Source organism: Phalacrocorax carbo, chromosome 3 (assembly GCF_963921805.1).
Source record: "Phalacrocorax carbo chromosome 3, bPhaCar2.1, whole genome shotgun sequence".
NCBI classification, from domain to species: Eukaryota; Metazoa; Chordata; class Aves; order Suliformes; family Phalacrocoracidae; genus Phalacrocorax; species Phalacrocorax carbo.
The window spans coordinates 103,139,721-103,153,133 of NC_087515.1; the positions used below are offsets into that span (position 1 = coordinate 103,139,721).

Consider the following 13,413-nt stretch of genomic DNA (forward strand, 5'->3'; position numbering starts at 1 on the left):
GTCCTGTAAGAGAAATAAATACTTTAAATATTACCCTTCTAAACATGAATTATTTTGTCAGGGTGAAATATAAGTAAGTTCTTAAGGATTAATTCAGATACATTTTTGTAATCTGTTCAGGTTTTTTCTCCCTTCCTGTTTTCTTCACTTCTAGATCATCAACAGATACATTAAACATTGGACCAAAACCAGAGCCTTGCTACACCCTGCTGTTTACCTTCTGTATCGATGAGCATTTACAAGGAAAAAGAAAGCAAAAATAAACCAAAGGGGTGGAGAACTAGATTGCTTTCATTATTTTTCAAGCACAATGATTTGCACCACATGCCAGTGACAAACAGAGGTGTTACTTACATTGTTCCTTCTTAAATAAAATAATTCCCATTTTTCTTACCGGTATTTTTCCAAATCAAAATAATTCAGTGTTGACTTCTAAACTTCCATTTTTTATATAAGAGGAGCAGAACAGTTTGTTCTGGGGAAGGGAAGGAGGGAAGGGAAGGAGGGAAGGGAAGGAGGGAAGGGAAGGGGAGGGGAGGGGTAGGGAAGGGGAGGGGCAGGGGAGGGGAGGGGAGGGGCAGGGGAGAGACAGGGGAGAGGAGAGGAGGGGAGGGGAAAAACAAAGAAAAAATATTTCAGACCTTACAATTTACAAGTAACAGTAAGAAATTTAATATGCCACATCATCCTGTAATTCTTGCTCAAAGTTTTTGCCACTATTTCAGCCTTTGCCTGCAAGTGGTAAAAATGTATGATTCTCTGTAACTTCACTTTTTATATGTATTATCATGACATTTTTTGTCTTACGTTAATCTTTAAGGTAGTATTTAGTTATTGTTTTATCTCTATCAATATAACATAAAATAAATATTCAATTTTCTCTAATAAGACTGAAAATAAAAATCAATTTCTAAGCCACCACATTTTGAAAAGTAATTTTAAAAGCAATGAGACTATCATTTTGAATTATATAAAAAATAATTTCATGTTTTAGAGCACACAATAGTAAAGGGTCATTTGTTTAGTAAATTCAACTCAGTTTTCCAACGCAGCTCATAGTTTGTCCTGACTTTACTAGCTCCATCTTCGTGGTAGCGCAATATGAAAACATATGAAGGCCTGATATTTCTTACAGCCGTTTGTATTTCTCAGCAGCAATGTTCCTTTCTCCTCTAGTTTAACACCTCATCTGAACCTGTGATGGGTGAGTTGCCCTCCAAGAACCAGTGTCTGTTCAAATTCCTGAGTACACTGGTGCTGACTACCAGGTCAGGCACTCGTCTGTGGGGTCTTTTTCCATGGGGGATGCTCTGCCATAGCCTTCTTTCTCTCCCCCCCCCCAACAGCCTGAGCCACAAAGTGGGGCAGTGGGGCTCTGACTATGCTGCCAGAGCACCATACAGCCAAATATCTCAGGTGTTCTGCAAGTATCTGCAAACTCTTGCTTCAGAGGTGATAATGTAACATGAGAAATTAAGGTCACAGATATTTTATAAATGGGTAAACTAATGACATGAAGGCTAAGTCACTCTCCAAGGGCCAGGCATATGCAGACCCAGAAATAACAATAAAATAAATTATGCTTAATAAAGTCTCTGAAATAGAATCACATCAAGTAGCTTTTACTTCTCCCACTACTCAGTAGTCTTTAACAAATCTTCTATTGGCATAAATTAGTGACCTTCCTGAAACTATTGAAACCTCCTCAGTTTCCAGAAAAAATGGCCTGTTCATTTTCTGATTCACCTTTCTCTCCTTCCCAAAGGAAACAAACCCCAAAATTTTTCATGCATGGGATCCCTGAGGATACAGCAATAAGCTTGGCTGGTACTGAAATTCAGCACAGGGCAATGGTCTACTTTACAAGATTTCAGGCAAAACCTGTTAGTTTTAACAAACACACCTTGGTGGGGTTATTTTACTTCAGTCTGCTGCTGAGACAGGAAAATGCAGGTAGCCCTACCTCCCTTTCTACACTTCCCTCATGCAGTTGGTAAGGTCTCAGAGGTGCCAACAATATATCAAATGGCTGAGCACCATTTCATCTGAAATGATGTAGCTGTCCCCTCTTGTTTCTCACCTTTGTCATGTGCAGCATGAAATACCGAATGGGTAAGCAGTGACTCAAAGAGCCCTTAGCAGCCACTGAGCTGTTCAATCAGTTTGACTCTGGAAATATTGAGCCACAGTCAGATCAGATGTACAAAGAGCCTACGAGCAGAGTTACATGACAATAAACTTGGTATGAGAGGAGACCAAGCAAAACAAAACAGATTATAAAGGCATGATTTGCTTGCTGTTAGCAATGCCTCTGTAACATCACAGGCTATCTCTAAGCTATATTTTCCACTGCATTGCCGGCTTGCAAAACTTTTAATAGAACAAGTTTTTCTGGCAGAAGAACACTGATTTTTATCTTTAATGAACAGCCTCTCTATCATTTAGCTTCAGGAAACAGCTTCCTGGTTGTAAACTGCTTGAGAGTGCTGACAGCCAGTCAACTTCAAAAGCAGCCAGGAGAAACTTTCCTGCCACTTCAGGAAGGAATTAAAAAATGCTGAAAAGTGCAGATGATGTTGTTATGGAGCAGGAGGACTCTGCTTCCCGACATAGAGAAATGACAAGTTGGGATATCAATGACCTCAAACTTCCCCAGGTACGTGTCTGTGTCTTAGAAATTTATCCGGTTCTGACCAGTCTCCTCCACTCATCTTAAATGCTCTCTCAGTCATCTATGCCTCATTGCCTTAATTCACTTTGCTGCCTTGAGGTACAGGACAGTGTTTTGCTGAAAAGCTGAAAATATCAAGCAAAATATTGAAGTTTCCATGCATTTTTCCTTAAACATATTATTGACAGAGCTGTGGATTCATGAAAAATTGTGATACTGCAGATGTGCTGTCTTTCTAGTCCACTGGTGGATAAGGTGCAGAGAAAGCAGGGGAAAAAGATTATCTCCTGCTGTGACTGCTCAGTTAGAGATGTCCAAGACTTGTTTTTTGCCCTGGATAGTGCTTTATGAGAAGTGAGCACAGCACCCACAACTGCCTTGCAACTCCGGGTGCTCAGCCTCACTGCAGATCAGGCTCCAGGCAAGTGGGGTGGCTTTCCAAATGGAGGCAATGCTCCTTTCACAAGCAGCTAGGAAAAGCTTGTTTCATGCGGACAGAGATTTGCTGAGAGGCAGAATAGCAATCTTTCCCTCCCTCAGTCCTTTTCTAGTCCTTTTATCTGAAAGTCTCATCCATGCTCTCCACTGAAAGCCCACAGCACCCAGCACCCCAGTGTCATCTCTGTCTTTCACCTTAGCATGTTTGTGCAGATTCCTCTTGCTGGGATTCTTCACCATTCAGCTCTGCCTTTTGTCTCACAATGCTGTCTTCCTACCTGATCCCAGTCTCTTCCTTACTATGTCACTGCTGTTCATCCAAAGCCTCCATGTCCCAGGTGGCCTCCTTCCCTGCCCTCCACCCCAAGGTCACCTTCACCTGCATTTCAGCCTGGAGGCTTCCTCCACACCCTTCCCTATCCTATCCAATGGCTCCTGGGGGAGCACAGGAGTTTATTCCTTCTCTGTTGGTGTTCTTGCTGCTGCAATGGCTCTCAGTGGTTGGGATCAGCAATTTCAAGGAAATTACTGCTAAGTTTTTGTACCCTTACAGTGACTTTTTCCCTCAAAACCATCATCGGGTATGTCAGGTGCTTTACAGCTTACTGCATTTTCCTGTGTTAACTGTAACCTACTGAGGTGATGTGTGGCTGGTCCTTTGTCTTTTCTTTCATTGAGCTTTATCTTTATTGTTCCTTTACAGTGTCGTCTTTGGGGTTTTTTTGCTTAGTCCATTGCTGTGAAAAAAAAAATGTGACCAAGATGTTATTTGCTTTGGACTTCAGAAAAATGACCATGGAAGTTTTTCATGGCACTTAGGCCAAAAAGAACCAAAGTCCAGAACTGAAGAAAGACCTACAAATGCTGGCATAGTCTCAGCCTGATTCAGTATTTGCCCTTTTTCCAGTGAGTTGAGCCAAATTAAATTAAATGACTCAGTGTAATGCTGCTGTGAATAGTCTGAAAGGTAAAGCAGGGTCTCTGCCATGACAGCTAAGAGAATTTAGTCAGGTGGTAACTGCTGCCTGCAAGGAAAGTATCTGCTGTCTTACATCAGGCACCCCACCTTCCTCTCCTTGGAGATCCTGCGCTGAGCTGGATCCATGGGTGAGTGAGAACAACATCCTGGCCAGGATTTCCTGATGCTTTGAGGCTCACAGGGAGCCATGGAGAGCTGTTTTTTTGGCCTTCTCTCCACTGCTCCCTCCTGCCAACCAGCACCACCTGCCAGTGATTCACCCAGGCTGGAGGACACCCAGCAGAGGACCAGGTCTGTTGGGCTCTTGCACAAGCTTTTCTCTTCCTGAGCCTAAAACGTGGCTTGCTTTGATCTCTCCACAGGATGTAAGACAGATAGACTGGTTTCAAGAATGGCCAGATTCCTATGTAAAACATATCTATAGCTCAGAGGATAAAAATGCTCAGAGGCACCACAGCAGCTGGGCAATGAGAAACACCAACAACCACAACTCTCGCATCTTAAAAAAGTCCTGCCTCGGGGTAGTGGTCTGTGGCAATGACTGCTCAACCTTGGATGGGAGGAAGATCTACCTAAGACCAGCCATATGTGATAAAGCTAGGCAAAAACAACAGCGTGAGTATGAATATGGCTGTTCATTATATGGCAGTGCATAAGTGAACACAACATGAAAGAAATCAAAGTAGAGGATACCCTTTGGATTATCCAACCTTCCCGCTGCCATTCCTTGTATTCAAATCTTAATTTTGGAACAATGTATTTTACATTTATTACTGTTGGGGAAGGAGTTGTTTGCTTGTTTGTTTTTCCTTTTTTTTTTTTTTTTTTTAAACTATTTCTGATGATTAGCAATTGAATCCCAGCATTCTCAGACCCATGAGCGAGGTTACTGAAAATGCTGTTCAGTGCAGGCAGCTTCCTACTGTGCTGTTCCTGTTGACCTGAGTGTTGGCTTCATTGTTGCATGGGCCCAAGATTAACTCAGAAGGCAAGTAACTCAGGGAAGAAGTTGCTCATAAACTATGATGACCGGAAAACAGGCCTCATAGTCATGTCACCAGTGCAAGACAATGCAAATAGAGAACATGAGCTGCATGCACATTTTTAACAAGACCATTCCAAACAATTTTTCATTGCTCAGCAGTGGTAGCATATACTGATTTTTGGATCTGATGACCATTTTGGCTAAAGAAAGGTATTAGTCAAGCACTAACTGAGGTCAGAATGACGTCCCCTAGAAAAATCAGGCAAGGACATGTATGACATTCCAGACAGTGCCAGGTTAAAAACAACAGAAGCTGACCATGATAATAAATTATAAAATTATAATAAAGCTATAATAGAAATAATTTTTGCCAGTTATATTTAATAATGGAACAGAATAAAGGCAATGATTAGTTTGCTTATATTGATTTTTGCTTACATTTGAAAGGTTTCGTGCATAGTTTTTCTGTGTAGTTTCTGAGCCCCAAATCAGGAGTGGCAATCCACCACCAGTGAACTGTTGTATCAGAGGGGATTCATCTGATCAGTGCTGCATAGAAAATATTTCTTTGCTCCAGGGAAATGCTGTCCAAACTGCAGTGGACCCCTGCAACTCCTTTCCTGCCGAGGCCATGGTGGTTATCCAGTTACCAACTTCTGGAGGCATGAAGGCCAATTCATATTTTTTCAGGTTGGTATAAAATTACCTTGTATTATGCAAGTTAATTTAAAAGACTGTTTTTTAAGGTTGAATAAGGATGTTTTTTGTTCCAACAAATAAGGGTCATTGAATAAGACAAAGTCAAATGGCAAAGAACCTGGTGAAGGGTCTGGAGAGCAGGTCTTATGAGGAAAGGTTGAGAGAACTGGGGTTGTTTAGCCTGGAGAGTGGGAGGCTCAAGGGAGACCTTATCGCTTTCTACAACTACCTGAAAGAAGGTTGTAGTGAGGTGGGTGTTGGTCTCTTCTCCCAGGTCACTAGCAATAGAACGGGAGGAAATGTCTTCAAGCTGCCTCAGGGGAGGTTTAGATTGGATATTAGGAAAAATTTCTTTACTGAAAGAGTGGTCAGGCATTGGAAGAGGCTGCCCAGAGAGGTGGTGGAGTCACCATCCCTGGAGGTATTTAAAAGATGTGTAGATGTGGCACTTCAGGGCATGGTTTAGGAGATATGGTGGTGTTGGGTTAATGGTTGGACTTGATGATCCTAGAGGACTTTTCCAACCTTAATGATTCTATGATTCTATGTCTGTAAGGAGAAAAATTTTCACAGTGAGCAGGCAAGGTCCTAAGCAACCTGATCTAACTCTGAAGTTAGTCCTGCCTGAGCTAGGCCCCCAGAGGTCCCTTCCAACCTAAATCAGCCTACGCTACTATGATTTTACAGCATATTATATTTTGCATGTGTGCTCCCATGAAAACCTGTTGAATTTGAAGCACTTTGCCTCCAGTACATAGGAACCTATGAATCCTCAGAGTCAGAAATGCCTTGTTATCTCAACCTCTTCTCCAAGGCACCACGCATAAGCATGAGGCTATCTTAGAGCAAGAAATGGTTGTACCCAAGGGACTATCTATGAAAAATGCTATCTGTGCATTATATGTAACTAATATCGGAGAAACAAATTAATTATCTGTGGAAGTTAATGGAAATTAACATACTGATAAACATGTCTGAAGTGTGAGAAGAATGGAAATGACTGCACGGACGCTGTAGCCAGGATGCAGAGACCTTGTGGCTTCAACCTGGCTGTGGTGGTGGGAGCCTCTTCTGCACATAAATGTGGTGCACAGCTTTTATGACTTCATCTGACATATATTTGTTACCTGAGCTCACATTAAATAAGTCTTATTAAATAAGACTTAAATCAGGCTATATTATATCAGACATTAAATCAGGCTGTATGTGTGGTTTTGGCCTGTGCTACATATTCTTCTCCCGTAAGATTAATAAAAGTTTAACATATCGTAATTCCTTTCTAAAGTCCAAAGGAGCTCATGACCATCCACGTCCAGAAACAAAACTAGAAGCAGAAGCAAGAAGATCAATCCAAAAAGCACAGACAGCTTTTCCTCCATCTTCTCCAAGATTAAAAAGAATCCGGGAGATTGAGGTAACTTCTATTATTCATGAAGGAAATTGTGGGGTCAGTGATCCACACGGTGGAGGCTATCTGGGCTTTGGGTCTGGGTGGGAGCAGGCTTTCCATCTCTGCATTCTGCCTGCCCATGGTCAGTCCAAGAAGGAGCAGTGCTCTCCTGAGCATCCTGCTCAGCTCAGCACTGTCATCCACTGCCAACACCTCTAGTCTGGAGCCTCTTTGCGCCTGGTGGCAGTAGGGAATTACTCACTATTCACATGGTCCCTGACACGGGTTTGGCCAGTGTTAACTTGTGCTCATGGACAAAATGCCCTGGCATGGGTCAGGAGGACAATACGTGCCAGGGACCATTCCCTGGCAGGATTTTGGACAAGGCTGCATCAGGTTTGGGTCCCTTCACTTTACACAGCTGGCTTTGAACCTACCTGTGCCCCTATATGCCGTCATGCTACGAGCCACAGGCAATAAGAATCTCAAGCTGACGCTCTGAAAAATATCCCTTGCTGGGCTGCAGTGCAGCCCTTGCATCATTTCACTTCAGGTCCAGAGGTTGCACAAGGCCAGGATGTCAATAGGACACTGCCAGGCGATGCATTTTCGTCCCCTTTACCAATGACAGTCCTTGGCCTTATTTTATTTAGTTGCATGGACATAGTTTTAGAGCCCCAGCTTGCTCTTTTTTTAAATGCAAGAGTTGCTTTTAGAGAAATTTCCTACAAGCTCTTTGTTAGTGCTGCTCCAGAAATTAAATTATTTACAAAGAAATCTGGGAATAAAGTAATTAGATATTTAGTGTAATCAGTATTGACTTTGAAGGAGAATAGTAGAAGGCTTCAATTGGATTTAACTTATAGTATTGATTGCACCACCACATGAGAAAATTGTAACAAATGAACACTGGAAAACTGGGAAATACTTTTGGCAGTAACTGAACTCAGGAGGAAGATTAGTGTATGCATGTACACATACACACACCTGCTGTATACTATTTTACTGTAGAATACAATACATAACATTTTCCATGATATGCCTATTGTATGCTGTGTATGGTATCTGGCAAAACAAACTTGTCATTAAAAAGGCAAATCCAGGTATTCTTACTCCTTCCTCCAGTCCCCCAACCTTTACCCAGTTACTTCAGTAGCAGACCTGGATCATTTTATTCACAGACTTAATGTCCATCAGGGAGAGAGATGCTTTCCTGCAGGGCAGCTCCCCCTGAGCAAGATTCAGCCACTTGCAGACCCTCAAGGTCTGTGAAGGGCACCCTCAGGTGCAGGAGGCACTGCCCCACCCTTGGAGAGACAGCAGGAGGTTGTTATTTTCGCTGCATTGACATGTGTCTTGAGGTCCTCCACCGACATGGAGGAGGGGTCACAGAAAAGCAAAGGCACCCTCCACCTCTGCTCATCCCCCCTGGGTTTTGCCAGGGTTGATAAGGGGAAGGTGCATCACCTCTGTCTGGTGTGCCCCACTTGCTCCCTGGGTTCCCAGGAGGGCTTTGTAGGCAGAAGAGTGCTTTGAAGGGCTTACAGAAGCACTGACATTAAAACATTAGCTCTGATGGGTGTGGGAACACTTGTGAAAGAATCTACAGCGGTCCTGTGAACTGCCATGTGCCTGATGGCAGGAACTGGGTAGAGCAGTGAGGCTGTCTCCAGTGACTTTCCTTGCAAAGGCTGCATTACACACAACTGTACACCACCGGTCCTCACATGCAGTTTGCCTTTTGATGTGCTAGAGGTGGTGCATCCTCCCCAGCCTGGTGTTCAGGGTAGTAATCTGTGCCCCTTCACCTACAGATGAAAGCAATAATTGGGCTGGGTGGGGACAGACTTCTTAAATGGTTGACATGGAGGAGCAGGGGGATCCAGGAGCCCAAGAAGCAGATTAAAAGAGTGAACAGAGGAAGTTAAACCCATTTGAATGGAATATGAATTTAGCGGCTGCAGCTATTGGCACTGGAAACACTCAGGAGGACACTAAATACTAGAGGTCAGGAGTGACTTTCATGGAGGCACGCTGACTTGGGATGGGATAGAGAAGAGGACAGACTGGTGGTGGCCTCTTGACACAAGTGCCTGGGAACATGAGCATAAGAGCGAGCAGCTGAACCACTGTGTAAACCTCCAACAAATACAGAAGCAATGATTTTCTTTTCGCTGGTTTAATTCTGTCCACATGAACACTAAAATATTCCTCTCCTAGGAGATATTACTGAGCCATGTGGCTTTTTTTCTTTTATACCTGAGCCTACTGGTCTTACTGAGGTCAAGTTCCCTCTAGACATGTCTTCATCTTTCCCTTCCTACAACACCTTCCTGGTGTTTTCACTTCAAATTGTGTGGGAGTAGAAACAGACCAAAGATGTAATAAATATTTAATTGTAGAGCCTGGTCTTCAGCTGGTCTGATTCTGTGTAGTTGGAGTGATACCATTTACCTCAGCTGGCTTTCCAGTTCATGGCTCTCCGGCAGGTTTTTTTTGGGAATAACCCATCATATTCATGTTCTGCCAAGACTGGCTGTGATACTACTAACTCAGGAATCTGATTTGACACACCAGAGCTGTGCTGCCAAATTTGCAAAAGGTCTTCTGAAAAGATTCCATTTTAATGTGCTCCCAAGAGACCAGGGAGGAGAACTTTAGAAAAATGGGTGAGCACTAAACAGAGCAAGTGATACACAAGATGTTTCTCTATGGTGTCAGTGGGTCTTTAGCTGAAGGTGTGCTGGGTCCTACATATGGTTGTTGGACTTTTCATAGTGACTGGAGAACAGCTGAAAGGAGCTTTACTACTCTGGCAGACAGCAGAATCACTATAATTAAATGGATGCAAAAGTAGAATTTCAAAGAAGAGAGACCTGTAAGTACTCATCAGAAATGATAGCACAGAATGAGTGTTTTGAAAGGAATTAAAGTTTGCAAAATTATAATCCAATGATTAGGGCCATTAAAGAAGTTGTGAAATATCCAGGACAACAGACCCAGAAGAATAATTCTTGTGTGCTGCTCCCTCCCTGATTGAAATTTCTGTTTGTGGTGTAAAAAAATGTAAAGACAGGAAAATTTATCAGTTAGAAATAGAAGTGGAGTCTTGAAAAGCTGAAGCATAATATTATTGTAGTGAAAAGATCACTTCAAAACAATCCTTTTTAAAAAAAATCATACTCAGCTTTTCCAAACTCCATAGAAAAAAAATTTCTGTGGTGTCCAGTGTATCAGCATAATTTCACTTTCAGGTTCTTCTTCAGTATATGCTGGCAGCAGACCCTGAGAGCTGTGAATGTGAGGTCTAACAATTCTTTCAGTGTAAAACAGGCTTTGGGCGAAAACTGGTGAAACAAACCCAGACCCATGATCTGGGAGCCCTGTTTGGTTTGCCCCTAAAGCTCACTGGCACTACCCCTACAGGGAGGCTGTACTACACCATCTGCTTCATTACCTCTATTAATTGAATGCATTTGGGGGGGTCTCATACAGGACGGGTTTTATTTCATGCTGCTAGACTACACCTTGTTTTACTAAACCATGCCTTGCTTTCCCAAGTCTCTGACAGGTGGAATGCCGACGCAGGAGGCTTTGCCTTTGCTTCTTTCCAAGCCAGATGCTTACATGCTACCTGCTAATTCTGGGGGACATTTAAGCAAAAGCTCCCGGGAGCTGACGCTGGGCAGCTGCTCTTGGGGGCCGCCATACCCAAGGGCAGCTGGGGTGGACGGGGGCTCTGGAGAGGCACCAACCTGGAGCAGGAGCCTGGCCCCTGGGAGGACCCCTGGCACCGAAAGGCCTTGCAGCGGCCCTGACGTCCCCCAGGCCAACCCGCCATACGCAGACCCTTCCCCTCAGCACTGCGCCCACCGCGGCTCCCAGCGTGTCCTGCCCGTGACAAAGGGTGGCCATGACCCCTTCAGGCCTAACGCTGATCCTTTGGGGGATGAATCCCATGAGGAGACATCCCCGCTGGCCTACAGCGGCAGCTGCCACCCCCTGCCGCCCTACCCTGTGCCTCAGGGAGGCCCCTGCCCCACGGAGAGCGGGGCACAACACCACCGCCAGCTCTCGGCGCCCCTGAGGGAAAGCGAAGGAGGCGGGGGTGAGGGAGGGCGCTGTATGGGTCTCAACTACTGCAACGATGATATGTTTTTTAACCTATACCCGTTACGGTGACCAGATTTAAATGTCCTCTCTCTCCCTTCTCTGGCAATGGGCCTAATTCTCCATCCCTCTTGCAACACAGATGTGAAAGCGCTGCCACGCCAAGTCTCTCCTTAGCTCCTCTTGCAGGCCTCAGGAGGGGGTCTCATACCTGAAGGCTTGTCTTTTTTCTTTTTTTTTTCAACTGTTACATCTTCCCCTGCTGTTTCATTGATCTAATAAAAGATATCAGCTCTTCTTACGGACTACCTCACTGCCATTCTGGTTTGGTAGCATTTCATTCCTCCTTGATACTCAGTTTATCAAGCCTGTGGGACAGTGGAAGGTGCAGGTGGATGACCTCAAGGACCACAGCTGCTATGTGCGACCCTCTCCACTATTCTAGCTTCTTCAGGCAGTGATCCAAGTCGCTCCACTGCACCAGCCCTGTGAATGTATTGTATAAAATTGTCACAGAACTGACTGAGTTCGAGGGAACCTTCAAAAATCATCCAGTACAAACCCTCTGCTATGGACAGGGACATCCTTCACTATATCAGGTTGATAAAAGCCCCACCCAACCTTACCTTGAACACTTCCAGGGATGGGGTATCCACTGCTTCTCAGGACAACCTATTCCAGTATCTCACCACTGTTGTAAAAATATTTCCTCCTCAAGTCCAATTTAAACCTACCCTCTTTCAGCTTAAAACCGTTGCCCCTTGTTTTATCACTCCTGGCCTTGGTAAAAAGTTTTTTTCTGTCTTTCTTATAAGCCTCCTTCATATATTGAAAGCCTACAATAAGGTTTTCCCAAAACCTGCTCTTCTCCGGCTGAACAACCTCAGCTCTCTCAGCCTTTCTTCATGGGAGAGGTATTTCAGCTCCCCTGATCATGGCCCTCCTCTGGACCTGCTCCAACAGGCCCATGTCTTTCCTGTACTGAGGACCCCTGGGGTGGGATGAAATACTCCAGGTGGGATATCACTAGAGTGGAGTAGAGGGGACAACCACCTCCCTCACCCTGCTCATCACATTTCTTTTGATGCAGCCCAGGATGCATTTGGCTTTTGGGCTGCAAATGCAAATGGTCTACTCATGCCCAATTTTTCATCCACCATTATCTCTAAGTCCTTCTCTGCAGGGCTGAACCCAGTTTCATACATGTATATATTCAAGGTGCCTTGCTGCTTTTTCCAGCCACTTTTCATTTATTTCATTGCAGACTCTAATAAATGATTCAGCATCCTTTTCTATACCTCACCCCCTTTTCTGACCACTACCGTAAGGTATATTTCAGCAGGATCTATCAGTTCCCTTTTTTAAAAAAGTAGGGTGCCAAATACAAATTGTCTTGCCTGACTCTAGTGGCCAGCTCAGAGACCTTTGGCAAAGATTCCTTTATCTTTTCCCATAACTCGCATCTGCACAACTTTCCTGCATGACTAGCCTCTACTGCTCTCCGGACTGCGTTTCAGAGGCCACCAGCCCTCACCCCAGAGAAGGAGGTGCTGACATACCTCCCCACTGCCACTTCTGCAAGGAAGAGCTGAGGGGTGTCATGTCTAGAGCAACACTTCATAGCTGGTTGTTTTAACCACCATGAAGGTAGACAGCCTCGCCTCCATGGGCTGCCCAGCTGGTGGTCCTAACCGTGCCCTGCCCTGACTGCAGAGCAAGGCATGACCCAGTGGTCCAAGGTGAACTAAACCTTTTATGGGGATGAGTCTGGGAGGACAGTACTACAAAACAAGTGGCAATAAAAACTTCACAGTACCTCAGACTGTGGTGTATCTCGTGTCCATCAAACAGGTTCAGTCTTACCATTGGCATTTTATTTTTTCTTGCTTATTTCTATCTTTTTAGATTCCCTCTTTTTTTTAAAAGACTTTGGAATATATTAGTTACTAGGGAAACCACTCTCATTGCGAAGGGTGGGGTTCAGAGACATTTATGAGACAAGAACAAATTTTATTTATAGAGTGTTTCAAAATGTTTATTGCAATTTGTGAAATGGGATGTGTAGCGATTTGTTTTATGTGGAAAATATCTAAATGTAGATCACAAAATGACAGTCCACTGTTGTACGTGAAGGTCAGTTC

At 44.0% G+C, this 13,413-nt stretch overlaps 1 protein-coding gene across 1 annotated transcript; it reads left to right on the forward strand.

The window, feature by feature from the left end:
* Positions 1 to 2,554: 2,554 nt before the first annotated feature.
* On the forward strand, positions 2,555 to 11,655 carry GCM1 (glial cells missing transcription factor 1). The gene is made up of 6 exons (XM_064448638.1): positions 2,555 to 2,656; positions 4,451 to 4,703; positions 5,651 to 5,763; positions 7,058 to 7,186; positions 10,724 to 10,933; positions 11,024 to 11,655. Exons 1-6 carry the CDS (start codon positions 2,555 to 2,557, stop codon positions 11,342 to 11,344), a joined length of 1,128 nt encoding a protein of 375 aa, XP_064304708.1. The 3' UTR covers positions 11,345 to 11,655.
* The last annotated feature ends 1,758 nt before the right edge of the window (positions 11,656 to 13,413 follow it).